Consider the following 19,862-nt stretch of genomic DNA (forward strand, 5'->3'; position numbering starts at 1 on the left):
GTAAATCCTAAGGGTCGTTCCAACTCTTCTAAGTCTATATAGTAACTACTACTGATGAATAACACAGACAGATCATAAATCTGAAGACAATAGGGGGAATATAATCATTATTTATTTGCATAACTAGTATTGAATTATTCATCATGGTTTCAATCTGCTCAATCTGTATCTCATTATCATGAGTTATGAGGCTTGTAAATCTCACACTTACGTAATGTCTGTTGAATTTTTCTCTCTTTCTGCAGCCATGTTTAGACTTTTCATATGTGTTTGTATATGTTACAAAATAAAGCAATAAGCCCCAAGAAGCAGTGGGTTACCAGTGCATTTTATAACAGCTAAGGGGCGTTGTTAGGCACGACGCTTAGCTGTTATAAAATGCACTGTAACTCCACTGCTTTGCGGGGTTTATTGCGTTTATAAAACGGTTACTTCATATGCATAGCAGGGTTTCACAAAATGAAACACAAATAAGTTGTAATTATATTAGTACAAATATTATTCTTCCGTGAAACAAAGTAGTTCCTCAGAATCAAGTGTGGCTACAACAGAGCGCAGTTCACAAACAACACAGACGCAGCAAAGACACAATGAAAATATGATTAAAGACTGTGGTGTTTATTTTTAAAAATAAACATTCATCTAATTTATACATTAACATTTATATTGTGCAACTGTTGAAGTGATGATCAAGTATGCTTAGAAGCATGCTTAACTCTTTCCCCGTCAGCGTTTTTTTTTAAAGTTGCCACCCAGTTTTAGTTGAATACCTTACAGAAAATGATCTTCTTTAAATAAACATAAAATATCAAATAAGAGAACAGACCATCCGCTTTCAAAAAAAAAAAAAAAAAACGTTTCATCCAACCTTCATTTGTTCTCTTATCAGTTATCACCTCTCAAATTTTCAGCTAAAAGCGGAGATAATTCCATTTTTGTCAAGAACTTTTGTAAGAGATCAGATTCAGAGCCATCAAAACATACACGTCACGCTAAATCCACCACAACGCTGTTGTGTCGAGTAAATGCATCAGTGTTTAAGTTGGGTAAGATTGCCATCTAGTGGATAATAGCGGAAATATCAATAAGACAAAAACAACTCAGAGAACATTTTCTCTTTATTGACGAAATATGACTCAACAATATTTATTGAGATTTATCTGGATATCGCCATAATTGTGCAAATGTAGAAAAATGTAAAAATGATTAAAGAGTGTGGTGTTTATTTTCATAAATCAGTACGCAGCAACAGTGGCGCAGTGATACTTGTGATGCGGTCTGAACCGTGGGTTTACCGGGGTATTTTATCACGGCTTAGAACGCGTTTCAACCAATCAGAATGAAGGACAAAGAGCACAAAGGCTACACATATGCATCTTTTTCTGTATATGGGATATTTCTCAAACAAAGGGCTCAGTCCTTGGTTGAAATTCTGAGGATCCTTGACATTGGAACAGTTCTCCGACGGATGTCAATGACGTAACATCCTCAAAATTCTGGCTTCCGAGGATCCTTCCTTGACATTGAGAAACACTCAAGAAATAACTAAAATAGAAACCGGAAAAAAATCGGAAAAAAAATAGTTTAAGGTGTAATTAGATTTTTAGGTTTGGCTCATGTCCTATTCATTTATATGGAGGGGGTGGGGTTTATGACCTATACTGCTGCCAGCCACCAGGGGGCCATCAAAATGTTTTCAGGACATGTGGCTTTACTTTTCAAGACATGTGTTGCACCCCTGCTTTTGAACAGTAATTTTTACTTTTATAAACAATAATTACATTATTTTTGCCTTAGAAAGCAGGATTGATTCTTAAAGTTGTGAGTAAAAGTTATTATGAAGTGTTGAAGGAGCTGATTATGTTGGAAAAATTACAGGTACACTTTCAGAAAAAAAGGAACAACACCTGTCAGTGAGGTGATAACTTTAAAAAAAATACACATTTATACTTAAAGGGTTGTACATATATCAGTACTTTAAAGAAGACATATCATGAAAATCTGACTTTTTCAATGTTTACGTGCTATAATTTGTTCTTCTATCAACCTAGAAAATGTGTAAAAGATCAACCCAATAAACCAATCAACCCGATCAACCTTAGTTTTGGTAAATCTCTGCATGCATGTGAAAATAGCTAATTGAAATGTGGCTCCCCTTGTGATGTCAAAATGGGATCTTCTTATAATAATACTGTCCCTTATTCTGCACTCTACAACCACGGCACTGCCATTTAGTGCAGAGAGAGAGAGAGAGAGAAAATAAATGATCTGTGAGGTATTTTTGAACTAAAACTTCACTATGCAGATTTATTTGACATCTTAAAAATGTCTTATGAAATGTCCCCTTTAAAGGTATATATGTCCCTAATTGGTACCCTTCTAAAGGGTACTGTCACATTGACAGCTTTTGTACCTTTTCCTCTTGTAGCATTATAAAGTAAAAATGTAATGATTTAGAAAGTTTTTTCGAACTTATTTTTCTAAAAGTATTACCTTTATCAAAGATAAACTTACAGATTAAACTCATCGATTAAACAACAGTATGGGAATATGTTGAATTTACTATAAGGAAAAATCCCTCATTTGTTTTCCCTTCACACAGAGATCTATATTTATACACCCCATAATAGTACTCATCAGCAGGCCTGGCAGATATCCAGCAGAGTCAGCATTTCACAAACATTAACAATAACTAGACTGCAGACTTGTTTTATCCAATAAGAGTTTGATGTTAGAGATTTCCTGTAGTGAGGCTTCACGCCTCCTGTTGATAATAACCGCAGAATGAGCTCACGGTCACATGTCCCGACTGACCGCTTTAAAAAACATTTAAATATTAAAGAACCAAAGAGAGAATACGTCAGCCATACAGTAGCTTTAACATGCTATTACAGATTTCAAAAGGGTTTGTTGGAGTTAAGTGATAATGAGCCACGTGTTTGCCTCCCGGCATGAAAGCTTTATATCAATCCAAACAAGCATTTTCAAATCAGTGAATGTCTCAGAGGAGTCGTTTTCTATTATCAGAAATGTTAAACCTGCCTAGATCTCCAGGGCAAGGAAGAAGGTAGACGCTCTGTAGTTGTCCCGAATCATTAAAAATGAAATGGCAGGCCTGTCTCCCTTCACACAGACTCGGAAAAATTCATCCTATTATGTAGTGCAGGAGTTTAGCGGAGACGAGGGGATTTTTCTATGAGCTCCTTAATCGCCGGAGTGCCCCGCAGTCCCTCAACAGCACATCAGAAGGTGTCTGCATTAAAATGATTTAAAGCCAAGTAAATATTGATAAAGGTTTCATCTGCCGTAGGTCCATTAATCTTGACGGCAATCGTGAAATGCATGCTCTGTTTTTCAGCCTGGCGTAGGTCAATCGCAGGGAAAAATACCAGAGGCGAGTTCACATTACGGAGTATGTTTTACTCCGAAACACCCCGAGGCGAGACCTTTCATGGGAACGGTTTGAGATTGAAGGGCATTAACTCCAGACCAACGCTAATGCTCGGGCTAAATTGCTCAAGTCAGAAGCGGTCTTTTAGGTTTGTCCGCATCAGTACCCTAAATGATCTCAAAGAGGGTAGAAGTACTTCCGAAAATGTCCCGTAATTGCCGACTGATACGGATGACAGAGAGTGGGGATATCATGGCTTAAAATGAGGCATGTAATAAGCTGGTATAATTTTTCTCATCGAGACACTTTCTCCCTTTCCTATCCAGAGGAGTTTATATGGCTTGTATTTCTTGGCTTAGCTTGTAACACTGTGAGCATCACGTGGGTTACTTTATTTTATTTGTGCTAAGACTTATGATACAAGGCTGAGGTAGCTGACAGAAAGAGGTTTGGGGGGTAAACTGTGCCCCTTTTTAATTAAGCTGTTCAGAAAAAGTGACAGAAAAATACTACAATTTATCCCAGCAAGCAATAACCATCAATTCACCGTCTAACCAGTTAACTATAGACCCCAAATATTCTGGCTATTAGTAAACCACTTCTAGCCAAAATAGACCTTTGGCTACATGTCATTTTTGCCTACATTTTTTGTAAGATCCGATATTCTGTCATGTAAGCAAAGTCAACATTACAAGGTTTTGTTTATTTATTTGTATGCTATGGTCAGACATATATATATTTTTTTACTGACATTCCAAATTTTGCCTGGTTTTAGCCTAGATATCTGAATTTAAAAGCGTTTAGACAACTATTAGACATCTTTTAACAAATATTGTTTTAGAAAGTCTAAAATTAACTGATTTTATATGAAGCACATATTATATGTTGCTTGAAGTAAGACTTCTAAAGAGGCAAGATGCATCACATCAAGATATAAATGATGTGAATGTTTAGTTATGTTTTTAACAAAAAAAGAGAAACTAATAAAGCAGTTTACAATTTCAAATCTTTATTTTGCTGCACATTAATTTACACTGGCTTTGTCGTTTTGATAAAATGTCATTCAATAGCCTCTTTCACACAGTAATTCTGGTAAATTACCATGAATTTACCAGAATGAATTTACCAGTAAATACAAAAATGTGCTGTTCACACACGCAGTGGCGTTCCGTTATTTTACCAGTAAGACATCATTCACACATCAGTATCAAAATACCGGTAAATTCGTTGAGAAAGCGGAAGTACCTGTAGCACGCGGCGAGCTCAGTGTTGTATTTGTAAACAATCCACGTCGTTCATAATCACGGTCCGTATTTTGTTGTTTTCACGTCTGTGGTAAACAGTCGCGAAGTTGCTCATGACCAAACAACATTGTATGAGACGACGTCAAACCGAAAATGCTTTTTAACAACAGTACTGTGTGCACTTTAAGGGCTGGTTATACTCGCGCTTTGGTCCGCAACGCAAGCCTCCACGGATCGCGCGCGCGTCTCACGAAACGGACGAGGCGTTTATAGTTAACGGGCTCGCCGTTGCACTATTTTTTTAACCACCAGGCGGGGACGCGAGCAATAAAGTCAAAAACAAACACAAAGAATAGGATAGAAGAAGTCGTCCGCTGGAACAACCCTACTGCTTTTAACATTAGAGTTTGATATATATAAATATGAGAACATGAATAAAACAACTATCTTTTAAATATGTCTTTATTAAACATTATCATTTCATTAACGTTTTTACTAAACACACAGTACAGACATCTTAAGGTTTATATTTTATTCCTCATCCAATGGTTCATTCAATACAAATATAAGCCAATTCTGAATCATGTAAAATAATTCGTGTCTTAAACTGCAAAGTTACCATACTTTACTTCCAGAGTGTCAGATAAATATATACATTGTTCTGCTTGGATCCATCAAAGAAAAACGTCACAGGCCAGCCCGCTCGGACACAATCGCCTCGAGTTCGGTCATTTTCGGATGCGGAGCCGCGAGGAAAGTTACAAAAAATGCCGTGCACAGCGCCACGCGAAATGGGGTCTCGCGCACCCAACGCGCGCGACCGCCCACTCCGCGTTGACGTCATTTTTGCTGCGCGCACCAACGCGCTCTTGCGGACGCGGCGACCATAAACTAGGCTTCAGGCTTCACAGAGGGCGTGCTAAGGACGTCGGCAATTTGGCGATAAGCTGTTTTAAACAACTTTGGTGAAGAAATGTGGACGTAAACTTCAGGTGTGCTCAACTTTCAAGCAGCATGTGTGTGGAAACGTCCGTAAACAGTGCGGGGGTAAACGCGTCATCTGTATTAAAACGCTATGATTGGCCCGAAGCTGTCAGCACGGTCTGACGTCGTCCATTCTAAATGCCGGTAATCCTATAATTTTTGTTCACACACAGCGCTTACCGGTAAATTACTGGTAATCTTACAACCTGTCTTACTGGTAAATTGGGAGCACTGATTTACCGGAAAGGTTCTGTTCACACATGACATGTTAACTGCAATTTACCAGTAAATTACCAGTAAAGACTGTATGTGTGAAAGGGACTAATGTTTACCTCTGGATAAAAAAGCAGAAACGTATGAATAAAATAACTCATTTTTTGTGCTTTACTTAAATGAATCAAAGCTGACAATATGATCAATAGTAAGTAACACACCTCTGTCCTGTTAGATAACATGTTGCCTTAGTGTTTGAGTAACCACAGCCTTTGAAATGTTCAATATATAATGCTTTTAAATGTTCATTAGGGATGTGAGATCTGTAAACATGATACATGGACTACAGCAGGGAGTTTAGGTGAACATCATTGGATTTCATTGACAACAGAAAGCAGCCGTGTTGAAATAGACTTCCTTTGGAGAATTACCCCTCACTTTTACCCAGATAAATATTAAGTAAATCTGTCTTTATAAATGCATGTCATGACATGTATTGGGTCACTATTGAAGCTTTCAATTTATTACTATTCCAGAAGTAGAAGCAGTTACTATACTAGAGACAATATAAAGCATTTTAAATAAAGACATGGAGAATACAAGCACCTGTTTAAGAGCGTTCTGATCATTCTGACATTCACATTAAAGCAATATTATCTGGATAAACTCTTCAACATATGCCACGGAAATTCGTGGGATCAGGTTGCATATTAAGATTGTTTTGAAACAAGAACGAAGATTACTTTAATACCATCTAGGACCAACACAGCAGAGAAAACTAAATGAAGTTTATTATTTTAAAGATACATATACATTTTCAGAGTCACATGTACAAAAGCTGTCACCGGAGCAGTACCCAGCTCTCAAAAGTACATCTTATTACTTTACGGGTTAGTACCTCAAAGGTACACATCTGTACTTAAATAGTTCATATTAGAACCTTACCAATAAAGAACCTTACATAAAGGTACCGTCCCAGTGACAGCTTTTGTACCTTTTTCCGACAGTGTAGTTTGTATTTTAAAGCTTCTAAAGCACTTCATCTTTTGTAAGCTTATAATGTGCTAAACCGCTAGAACACTATAGACCTATAGGTCAGAAATAAAGGTACAAAAGTTAAAATGTCCTAATATATACCTTTTATGTACCAATGTGTATCTTCAAAGTACCAATAAGTACCTTAGAGGTATAATATGCACCTTTTACGTATAAAGGGTAAAGTTTTCGTAAGGGTACCACCCCAGTGTACCTTTATTACTGAAAGTGTACACTACGGTATGTGCAGACAGATGCCCTCTCTGTGGATCTTGCATGCAACCTCAAAATCATTGAAGCATATTTTTATCTGTTAAGTTATTTTATAGACAAAATATGAGCAGTTCTTCACTTCACTGAGATTTTCACAGTTTTAATCACGTGCTTCATTCTGGATGAAATTAATTATTAATACAAATCCAGACGCAATAGAACAGCTCTGGTGCCATAGTTGTGCACAGTCGTGGACACGTTGCTGCTGGTGCTGCATTTTGTTATCTGATCAAATTTAAAACGCTATTACATGCTCAAAAAACTTTTAAAACGTAGCAGCTACTGCAATGTTGAGTTTAGCATACTTGTGTGCAAAGATGATTTATTCAAAGTCCATTTCTTAATGTTTATATCTAGATTCACCCCTAGAGGAATCACATTCATGTGCTCTGACTCTGAGGTCAAATATCTGATGCAAAAGTGTGTTCCTTCATCATTCAATCATTTTACATAAATATGTTTTTATAGGCAAAAAAAGTCACATGTTTTCAATGCATTTAAATTAGTTTCTTTGTATTCCCTGTGTTTGCAGTGTTAATCATTACAGCCAATCACAGTGTTGAGTGATGAGCGCAACAATGTAACATTTAAATGAGTTGTTGATGCTTCTTATCTTTTGTCTGTGTAGTCCATGAGAATATGAAAAAGGTTTTACTGTATTCTATTAATGGACATTAATAATTATAATTACAGTATGAAGTGTGCACACTGTGCCCCCTTAAAAAATGGTGCAAGACGCTCCTGTGAGAAGAAAATGAGCTCATGGAGCTTTGGAGATATTAGGAGAACCCTTCTATTAGTTTCATAATGTGTCACTCATGTTTCTGTAGTTTTTGTAAAGTTAATTTAACAAAGATGTAATAACAAAAGTGAAGTAAGTGTCACTTATTTCTTTGAACAAAAAGTTTAAATGTAACGAGAAAAGTTTCTCCTCTATCTAAGAATGAATTCATTTTACATTTTTCCCTACCGAGTGTACTCTGAATAAAGGTTGCTCGCTACTCTTTTTTACTTTTTTAGTACTGTTCAGAATATTAAGAGTTGACTGGCATGACAACAGAACTTCTGTGATGTTTATCTTTATTAAAATTCACTCGACATTTTCTTCTTCCCAGGATGTATTAAAAATATGATTGAATTGTATTAAAAATATGTTGGTTTTGTTTACTAAATCTTTTCAGATATGTAAATTTAGTTTGGTTTTTGAAAATTTTAGTATGTAGCGCCACGCATCCACACAGTTGCTCTGCGTATAACTGTCTGTATCTCCCCCTGCAGATATTATCTTTGGGCGATATTTTGGGAATTCCTTTCTGGAGTTTGAGGGCATTGAACTTGGTGCCATGTTTAGTCTCACAGTAAGATTTCAGACTGAAGTTAGAGATGGAGCGCTGCTTTATTTGGATCAGGGCACCGATCCCAGAGGTGACTTTTTCATCAAACTCTACATTTCCCTCGGAACGCTGCAGGTGAAACTTCCTATGCACGCACGCACGCTTCTGTTTTTCAAAGTTATTTCAACCATTAGCCTTAAAATCAAATGGTTCACTGAATTAGGTGGAAAGTAATTATATGGAAAGACCTGATATATTACTCTCCTCCTCCCTCCAGTATGATTTTTCCTGTAACCGAAGGGAGAGAGTTGAAAGAATCAATACAACACAGCAGGTTGCTGATGGAAATGAATACGTGGCATTTTTCAGGTAAGAGGTTTTGTTCTCCATCTTTAAACAGTTTAAAACAGAGTTGAGGTTAAAAATCAATCAGATTTAAACTAATGATGAAAAAATCTCATTAACAGGAAACAATAAAGCTGAAACTCGCTTTTTAGGAAAAGGTTTTTATAGCTTACATTATCCATCAATTAGAATGTAAACTAGATTTTTAAATTAAAATATATTATATATTACATAAAAATGTAACGCCGGAGGAGCATTTGTTGCTGTGATTTGGAATATTCACAACATGTTACTAGTATCTTATTTTGAACAATATTACTGAATATAAAAATGTAGTACGAAGTAATATTAACTTCTCCATTGTTGAGTTGAGTACAAGTATGATGTTTGGTCAATGTAGTGTTTGTCCCGCCCCTCCTCTATTGTGATTGGATGGACAGTGATGAGCTCTGTGTTTTTCCCAAAGTTACAGAGTAAAAAATTTATAAAGACAGCAGCACAAAATAACTCGTGACATGTCATTATGATACATAGTTCATCAAAATGTCTAATTAGTTTGTCTAAAAGAATACAGAACGTTTTAATGTTTTAGACACCATTTACACGTGTTGAGGAGCAGGTGTACAATTCTTTCATACCAACCTGCATTTTGAAAATACAAACATTTGAATGATCATGTATCAGAAAATTAACGCTGGAACAACTTTATGAACAATTTACACAAAAAAATCATTCTGCTCGTGTTTCATGAATGAGACCCATTGACCGAATGCTCACGGCACGTATTATACGCATTGCACGATCAGGCTCCTGAGAATATAAAGTTCATGTTCATTTCTTACCAGCCAAAATGTCATTTGTGCTCCTCTCAAAATGTTGGACATCGTGTTTTTTCTGCTGCGGCTCCGGCACTTTGAAATATGCTGAATTTATTTATAGCTTTTGGTGTTTGTCTAGGTCAGAGAAGTGTGAGGAATTGGATGTATGTTTTCCTGATGTTATTATTTGCTGTTATATCATGTTTCCATGTGTTTGATTTAAGTAATATCGCTCGAGTAGGAGTGTGATTTAGCTCTATATCATCACGGCTGTGATTAGGCCAGAGGCACGAGGCCGGAGGCAATCACAGCCGTGATGATATAGAGCTATATCACACGACTCCGAGAGCGATATTGCTTTTATACAACAGTTCGACGGCACACGTTTGAAAAACGAAAACTAGAAAACAACAACGGAGTTATTTTAAAAGCCTCTTTGTTTGAGAACTACTTCTTCCGCCACGGATTTGAGGGCGGCCAGAATGACAGGTAAAACTTTCGGCTGCTTTGAAGAATATAACAACTCAATGGACGGAAAAGCCGTTACTTTATATTACCGTTTCTTGGTCACAAAGTGTAGTTTTAAGATTAGTTCAGTCGAGAATGTATCTGTATTATATTTAAATCTGCAGTCGATTAGTAAAGATAGCGCCTGTTTGAACGTTTGCTTAGTGAGATTCGGTACGAATGAGAACCAAAGCATGAGCGGACATCAGTGTTCACTCGCCCCGCTGACCACCGCCCTCTCTGGGCTACATCTCTGACAGAGATACCCTGGCTCTCATGTTGGCCTGATGGTCAAAAATGAGATCAAATCAGCAGTATTTGGTGTCATGAAGAAACTATTACTTGTTTTTTTATTCATATTTAGTGTCTTTTGTGTTGTTATTGTTTTGGCGCGAGGTAAAAGTTAATAAAACTATACTTATATAACGTTACTATTGCTTTCCCATTTACTCTTAACGTGATACAAGCACTCGATTATTATTAAACTTTGTTCTGGTCAATACTATATAAAACTGTTTTTATAAGTGTCAGAGAGATGTTTTTGCATGCTGCTTATAAATATACCAGTGGCAATATCTCATAACATGTTTTAATAGTCACGGTAAAATAAATGATCAATGTTCACATTTAAAAGCTGCGGTGCTTACCTGCAGTTCCACTGTGTTTTCGCGTTCTGATTAGAGATATAGCTCCAGAAAAAATATTGTTTACATTCCTCTTTCCAAGTGTTAATCGTCCACACGATGTGACAAGACATTACTCCCATTTACTTTAACGTAACATCCAAGAGCGCTGATCTTTGACGGAATTTTGGGATTCACAGACTGATTTACGAGCTAGACAAATGAGACGCAAGGAGAATGTTTAAAAACAGCGCAGTTTGTGTGTGTCTGTGTGTGCGTGCAGTTTTTCCATTCAGAGATGAGCCTGTTTAGGACCTTCATTCACTAGGTGGTGGAATGATACAAAAGGTGAAGCGGTTACTGTGCCGTTATCAGTAGAATATCGCATAGCTCTTAGCCAATCAGATTCGAGAACCAGAAAGACCTGTTGTATAATATTATTTATTAAATATGGGCAGCACTTTGGTGCTTTTTAATGGTTTTGAAAGTGCTTTATAAATAAATAAAAACTGAGTTAACATACAGTAAACATACAGTTAGAGCCTGATAAAGTGTTTCAAAGACTTGGATAATAGTGATCTCTGCATTTACAAATGTTGCATTTGTAATGCATTATTACAGTATGAGGAGCCACACCACTATACATTTTGTGGGTATTCCTAAATCCATGAATATATTTGCTTGCTCATTTCAACCATAATAAAGGAGACTTACAAGATTTCATCATTATATATTTGTTGATTCTGTATTTTTATATTCAAAGTTGAAAGATTGTTGAATATATTTTGTGTGTTTGGAGACTGAATTCTCACAGTTTAATTCATAAGATTAGTTTTATTCGTATGATTCAGCATGAAGTGAAATGCATGGTCACACAGTCATTGAAGGATTCGATCAGATTATGAATGCTTTACAGAAACTGCAGCGTCTTCACATCCAAATATAAACAGTCCTCTCTGCATCAGACAGTTTCTATTTGTTTTTTATAGAGATTTTGAAAAGATTTCATAAAGGTGCACCAGCTTCACAAATCATGAAAAGCTACAAAAATGAAAAGCAGGATTAAGGAAGGGGCGTTGTGATAAAAATTGTAAAGGCGCAAAAATCTTTTGATATTTAAGTTTAATTTACTCTAAAAAATACAGTAACACCCTAATCCAGAAAAGCATCTTAAATTTACATCTAAGCATATAAATCAAAACACAAGGATTATGTTTATAATATTTTGCTCAGTTTTGTTTAATCATAGGATTTTAAGACATTTCTAAGTAAGGAGTGTTTTTGTGAGTGTCCCGCTGTGAAACTGTCTCCTCTATGGCTTAATGGGAAGCAGTGGCAAGATTCTGAATGAACCGGCTGCTCCCGAGGCTCAGTCGTGTGTCCTCCTGAGGACAGCAAAAAAAAAATCCTCAGCTTATGAGTTAAAGTCTTAACAAATCAGTCAAGATTGTCTTCTCTGAATCCCAGGAAAAGCAGAAGTATCATTTTAGGGCCGGGAGGGAGGGAATACAGCCATTATGAGCTGGGCATCTGTAGGCCAATCCTCCAGCTGCACATAGTTAGCCCAGAATTCACACTGAGGTAATTATCTTTCCTCCCCTGTTGTTTGGAAGGGCAGAATAAGCTCTGGAAAAGTCCCAAGACTTGGGAACATCTCCCTGGAACAGTCTGTCCGAGAAAAAAAACATCAAATGACTTTAAAAGGAGGGAGGCGAAGAATTGATGAGCTGCAGGTGAAAGATGCCCTTGAGCTTAACAAACCGTTTGTTTTGCTGGTGCCTTGATTTACACTGAAGTTGTGATACAGCTGTCTGAACAATAGCCTGCCTTTTTTAATGTGTAATAAAACTGTTTATAGTAGTCACACATTTAACAATAAAAGCGGATGTGTTTTCTGAAACCTCACACGGGAATTCTGGAGTATTTTATGAAGTGGTGATGTGGTATGAATGAATCCTATGAATTGAATGGGAATTGTATAGAAGCGTCTCATTATTAGAACAGAAATGATCCTGTAGCTCTCGTAGTTGGTAGAGGATTGAGTCGAGCAGTGCAAAGGTCATGGGTTCGATTCCCACACTGAGTTTGAGTTCATGTAGACGTTAAAAATGTGTTTCTTTTATTGGGGAAAGCTCATAAACGGCTTAAGCAGGGTGTGATTTATAAATAATCGGGGGGGGGTTCAAATATTTTTATTTATGAAAATAAATGATGAACCACCGGCTCATATTGATTATTTAGTGTATTAAGCTATTTCTTGTAACTAATAAAATATGTTCAGAAATGTAACCAGACGTACTCTCTAATTTCCCCATAACCCCCGGGGTTTAAGCATAAACTGATCGGCATAGGTAGTGTTTTGCTCATTACCCTGATTCATATTGCATGTAAATGCCTTAACTGTCTTTTTCACAGTTTTGTTCATGTGCGCATGTCTCCGCGTGTAAAATATATACATCACAAACAGAAGCATGATATATTGCATAAAAGTCTGCGCTGGACTCATGCAGTTGCCAAAGAAACTGCTAAATTAAATGTTTATCGATTTACATGTAAACGCATGGTTTAAAAGTTATCCCCTTATTCTGTGCATGTAAATGTTTTACTGAGTACGTTGACATGCACAGTCTTAAGATGCTTAATAAACTGATAATGTGTGAGGTCATGTTAACGCGTAAAACCTTTTTCTTTTATCTGGGAAAGCCCATAAATGGTGTGAACATAAACATAAAATGAGCATTTTTTGCTCATTATCCGATTTTGCGTTCATGTAAACACTTTAGAGTCGTAATGAAAAACTGTAATTTGTTTTGAAATAATGTGGCATTTTTTTACAAAAGACTTATCTCTGAGCTTTATAATTTTTTTGAAAATTCATGTGCTGTCACACACAGAAGTATAAGCGGACATAAAGCAGTTGGCAGAGAAACTGTGAAAATAAAAGCTGATGCTACATTTACAGGTTCTGCAGACATGAGAAGAGATACAAAAGTATAAGAGAGATTAACCGTCATCTTTTTGACTATATGTACTATAGGCGGTGACGTCGTTGCTTGCAAGAAACAAAATCTCCAGATCCCACGTAAACACAGTTTTCTGCATAGCCACTTTATTGATTTATATGTAAATGCATGAAAACAGGTTTTTATAATAAGCAGATTTTTGATAGTTATCTGCTTTTACTGTACATGTAAATGCTTTCACTGATCCAAACGTACATCTTGAATGCAATGTAAGTCACTTTAGGTAAATACATCTGCCAAATGCATACAAAAGTAAAGTTGTGAATGCATTTGAGATTGTGGTTTTCAAATGTTTCCCTCAGTTGAGTTTTTATTTTGCATGCATCAGGTTTTTGCTATCCTGATATAAAGAGAAGTTACATCAGACACATTTGGATATGAAGTAATGATGTCTGAAAAGATAGAAAATCATTTAGGCCTGCATTACACACGCAGACACCATTAGTTTAGGTGTTTTTAAGAAATGTTTTACTGGCTAATGAATTCATAGTGTACCCTTTTCCCTCTGAACGCTTTCCCGTATCTCACGTATCCATGGAAACAACACAGTCATTAGGAGTCATTCAGCATAACCTGTTTTTGGTCTGAATATTAAATAAGCGGAAAATAATAACAGATAAAACGAGCATTAGGGGTGCTTGGCTTTTAAAGTAATTGTGTTCTCCTCAAGGCAAAGAAAATGTATCTTATTAGCATAAACTGAATTGCTTTAAAATCCGTCTGCGGTATTAATACTAAACATCAATTAAGCATTTTTACGAGCATTAGGCGAATAGATACAACAAATAAACTAGACATGTTGGTTTATTCAGAGAATATTTGATGTATATCAGACTGATGATCTTTGGCATCCACAGACAACATCTTGCTCCATGTGAGGCTGAAGTTACTTTGATTGGATTTGGGACCGTAAGAAGTAACCGGAACAATTACACATCATCTTTGGTTTTACCAGTGAGGACCAACAATATCTTCATCGGAGGTCTTCCTCTGCGTTATTCACCTTATAAGGTGAGAGAAGCTCATATGTGTGCATTTTTCCAGAGACACATACCTACTGTATAGTGCCATTTTATCTTGGAAAGAGAAGTTAAAAATCATAGAAATGTCTGTAACGATTGTAAATTATTTTATGTTGCTTTGTATTGCTATTGAAGAGTCACCGTATTCATGAATCTAAGAACCCTTAGTTTTCTCAAATGACTGCAAAGGTACTTCACATAAACACCATTATCTCATTTAGTACAGTCGGATTTATGAATATGCGAATTAGCATAGACATATATGTGCATAGATTCCATGCTCTGCACTTCCACTTCTTTTTTGTGCTGATGTTAACGGGCTGGAGCATTCACACTGCACGTAATGAGAAACTCAGCAGTCGTGTTGAATGATGCACATGGTTTGCCTTTAAGCATTTTAAAAACACTACATAGACATATAAACAACAATAAAACCAGATAGTCACAAAAGGGAGGTTTACAGAAAGCTGTCATAGTCCTCATATTGACATTGACAAAGCTCAGAGAAACACCAGCAGGCAGACTTTTTTATTTCACCTCCAGGCAAATAGAAGCAGGTGACAGGACCTTCAGACACTAATAGAAGAAAAAAAAGAGAGATGTTGAGATGAATTTGTTTAGACAACAAAAATGTGATCAATGTGCTTTTTTCGCTTCTCACTGAAGTTTTTTAATGTATTGCAGTAGCGGTCAAAGACGTTTCTTGCTTAAAATGTAAAGCTGTAATAGCCGCTTCTGTCTGTAAACTTTATCACAAAAAAACATTACTGATATAAAATTTTTTTACTGGCAACCGTTTGTTCGAAGTTAAATGAACATGAAACATTTTCAGTCTTTATCTTCTACAGTAAGTTACTGGCAATCAGCTGCATAATTACAGCAATTTTTTAGATATAGTAGATTTAAATCCACGTCATCCAACACTCTTTATGTTCTGCGTGTTTCTTGATACGAGTGAAAACCGCATCAGAATGAGAGAAGGATTGGCACACAGTGTACTGAAGTAAAAGTACAAATTTACCATTACAAATATCCTCAAGTAAAAATACCCACTTTTAAATGTACTCTTAAGGGTACAAATTGTCCAAAAACTTACTCAAGTAAATGTAACAAAGTAAATGCTCTCCTATCCACCTTTCAATTAAAGATAAAAATCTAGTTTACCCTCTCTTCCAAAAAATGTACTGCACTCTAAAAATGTCTGGGTTATTTTTGACCTATAATGAGTAAATATTGGACAGAACACATGCTGGGTTAAAAATTGACCCAAACAACAACCCATCATTGAGAAATTTTTAACCCAGCACGTGTTCTGTCCAATATTTACCCATTATGGGTCAAAAATAACCCAGACATTTTTAGAGTGTGTAATTATTTACTAACCCTTATGTGGTTCAAAAAAGGTTTTGAAGATTCACTGGCATACAATGAAAGGTTATAGTGACCTGATGCTCTCCAAAAAGTCAGTCATAAAATCACTTTTCTAAATCTAGACACGAAAGACACAATCAACATCAGAGTTTCCTCTCCTCAACTTCTGTATGACTCCAGAATGATTTTTTCCAAAATGTCTATAGTTTTATGTTGCATGAAACAAATAAACTTAGTTTGACGGTGTGTAAATAATGACAGAGTTTTCATTTTGTGTAGAACCGTACCTTTAAATGCAACCTCTTTGTTGTACGGGTCTTTCCTCTCCCAGAAGTGTTTCTCTGTAGCCGTACTTCATTTCACCCTCAGGCCTGAGATGATTTTTTTTTTCAGTTTTCCTCTGAAGTAACTGCTTGAGACTTTGTTGTTTTCTCCTCCCTCAGGAAGCCGAGCCTTTCCACAACTACACCGGCTGCATTGAAATAATGGAAATTAATAAGCTCGGAGGATTCGGTGCAGCTCGTGCCGTTGCTGGGAACAATGTTGACAACTGCGGGTAATTGAACCTGATTTTCTGTCAGGATTTAATACAATTCAGGGCTTCGATATTACGCCCACGTTTCCTGTTTTCTTCAATGTTTTTTTGTTTGTTTTATTTTTTCCTCTTCTCTCCCGGCTCAAGGATGTAGTGGTAGACAACCTACATCTGTCAGCTGCGTCTCACAGCACCTACTGTATCCGCTCAACTTGTGTTTATATTCATGTTGTGTATAAAATGCTCATTGAAGTTGGGCTTCGCACATTGTGCATTGGACGATGCAATCATTCATGCTGATTTGGGTATTTTAGATATTATTTTACAGAAAGTCAAGACCTGTTTTAAAATGCAATAGGAATTCACATCCATTGTGCATGAGATGGGTGAAATAGTTGATTATTTTATATTCTCATTATTTATTCTCTATATAAATCACTATGAAATAGAGATGAGGTTTCCAGTTGAGCGGGGACATTTTAGGGAGTTTTAAAGCTCACGCAACACAAGCTGTTTCTGCATTTCTGATGTTAATCTGGAGTACCTATAGAGTAGTATGACATCCTTTATATCTCCGAAGAGTCTTTAGTTTAATCAGATTTATAAAAGAAAGATTAACTTTACCGAATATTTCAGATAACGTATGAAAAAATGAAGAAGGAGGAGTTACTACCGCGGGTGGATGTCATGCAACACTTTATGCAACACTGTTTAACTTATGATTCGTGTCATTTATATAATATGCACGCACCTATTTCCAACATATTACAGAAGTCTTACTTACCGCATGCAACTCATGACTCGGTTGGGAAAATCCAGCGCATCAAACACACACGCAAAACTCCGCTGCTACCCGGATAATTAACTATATCCATTGTTTCATAAGGCTGGATTTCTTCTCCTTACATCCAAAAACAGACTTCTTCCTTGAGTTTTGAAATTAAACAAAGCTGTGTCGCGTGATATGATGTTTGCAAGTTCTAGCGTCTCCCGCTGATTGACAGGTGGGCGGAGTTTTCCGGGGAAAGTGCCCATAAAAAGAAGTGATACGTATAGAAAGCCCTGAAACGTCAGCTGGACCTGTAATCGAAAAAAACTTTCCGAAACTTGTATGAACCCTGGCGAAGTGCATTCGGCACAGAAATACTCTTTAACACACACAACTGCTTTTTTGACACTTTGTCTACGTTTAGCACGAGGAAACAACTCTATAACTGTGTTAATAAGTCAGAATTCATGAAATACCATTGAACCCCCCCCCCTTTAAAGAAAAATCAGGCCATTATTTTATATAGATGAGCTGATATATTGATCACCAATTGGAAAGTGGGTAAGACTTTATAATAAGGGTCCATGAATCATGATAAACTATACTTTAATTTATTCTTACTTAAAGGAACAGTATGTAAGAAATTTATATAAATGAATCATAAAATGGCCCTGATATGTCACTAGACATTAAGAAATCATTTTCATTTCAAAAACTTATATCACTGACAGCAGTGGTCTGGTCAGGATATTGTCATTTAAAAAGTGGAGTTGCAGCCCTCAACTGATGTTTATGTTGTCATGTTGTGTATTGACCACCAGTTGTGTGATTGCAGTACCAGTTTTGACCACAATCCTACATATTGTTCCTTTAAATATGAAGTAATGCTGAGTTAATGCACTAAGTACTAAGTTAAACTAACAAAGAGTTAATATGTCTCATGACTCAACACATTAACTAACAACAAAAATGTAATGTTGTACTTAATGATGACTCTTCATTAGTCTATGATTAGTACATGCTTTAACTCAGCATTAGTTTATGTTTAAGTAAGAGTACATTTACGTCTTATACTCTACTTCATTATGATTCATGTACCCTTATTATAAAGTGTTACCGGAAAGTGATTCAACGGCGTAATTGTGTGATGTTTATACTAGATTATATTTTACATTTATACATTTAGCAGTGCATTCAATCTACAGATTTTTATATCAGTATGTGTGCTATCCTTGGAGATCGAACCCCATGAACCACAGGAACAGATTTTAATGTGATTTGTTTTGATAAATGATGCTGTTATGATGTGTTCCTGTACAGTAGTTCACTGGGATTAGCGGCACAAAAGATTGTGAGTTTGACCCCAGGGCACACATACTGATCAAATGTTTATCTTTTAATACCTTGTAAGTTGTTTTGGATGAAAGCGTCTGTCTACATAAAGGAAATGTAATGACGTGCATTACTAAATCATGTTTTATAGAAAGAGAAACTATGTGAACAATACTTTTTCTGTATCTCAGACGTGATATGATTTTCAAGTTGTGCAATCTTTATTTTTTTCCAATCTTTGCTGACATACAGTCAGTTCATGCATATAAATGACTATAAGTATTACATTAGAGTAGTTCACTTTATAAAGTCTTTTTTTCCTCACATGTTATTTAGATGGCATCACGACTTACCAGCAAACCCCACAGATTATCATCATCTGCTCAAGACGAATGGAAACACATCTGGTAGACGGATCAGACGTCCCTCATCCACCCAGCCTTCGCCCGTTTGCCAGCAGGTGCCATGTCTCAACGGCGGATCGTGCCGGCCGGTCTCCCTACCCAGCGGGGCTTCATCTTTTTTCTGCGATTGCCCTCTTCACTTCACAGGTCGTCTGTGTGAGAAAGGTGACTGCTGGTTTTCTTTTGTTCGAGGCGTAAAATATATTTCTTGGACCCTATAGGCGTTAGGTATGGTTTTCAGGTTTGCAATAAGACTTTAGAAAATGATGGTCCACTCACTTACCCCCAAAAGTGAGAAAGTGCAACTTATATAAAACACAGAAGCACAGCCTGTATAGTTTAAAACCTTCCTCTCTCGTCGGACCAGAGATCACTTGAAATTATTCATGGTGTGATTAAAGTAAGGTCCATACAATTTAAGCAAGTCAGAGACCCTTTTATCTGTTCACCTGCGAGTCCCACTACAAATGAGTGCTTGACCCTGTCACCGGTGTTCTTCAGATTCATTTTACATCCTCTGCTTCATGCCAGGATATTAAATTCTGGTGAAGAGAAAGTCTTTTACACTGTGAACCCAACTGATATTGACTGACACCCAACATGCTGAGCTGCCATAGCAGAATATTTCACACGTTAACA

At 36.6% G+C, this 19,862-nt stretch overlaps 1 protein-coding gene across 1 annotated transcript in view; it reads left to right on the plus strand.

Annotated features, from left to right (window-relative positions):
* eys (eyes shut homolog) overlaps nt 1-19,862 on the plus strand; it is a 255,595-nt gene that overhangs the window by 162,115 nt on the left and 73,618 nt on the right. The window contains exons 30-34 of the mRNA XM_073873603.1: nt 8,419-8,609; nt 8,752-8,843; nt 14,648-14,801; nt 16,627-16,739; nt 19,156-19,388. Of these exons, the coding sequence (XP_073729704.1) occupies nt 8,419-8,609; nt 8,752-8,843; nt 14,648-14,801; nt 16,627-16,739; nt 19,156-19,388 (783 nt within the window). The remainder of the gene's footprint in view (nt 1-8,418; nt 8,610-8,751; nt 8,844-14,647; nt 14,802-16,626; nt 16,740-19,155; nt 19,389-19,862) is intronic.

This window comes from Misgurnus anguillicaudatus, chromosome 11, assembly GCF_027580225.2.
Source record: "Misgurnus anguillicaudatus chromosome 11, ASM2758022v2, whole genome shotgun sequence".
In the NCBI taxonomy this organism is placed as follows: Eukaryota; Metazoa; Chordata; class Actinopteri; order Cypriniformes; family Cobitidae; genus Misgurnus; species Misgurnus anguillicaudatus.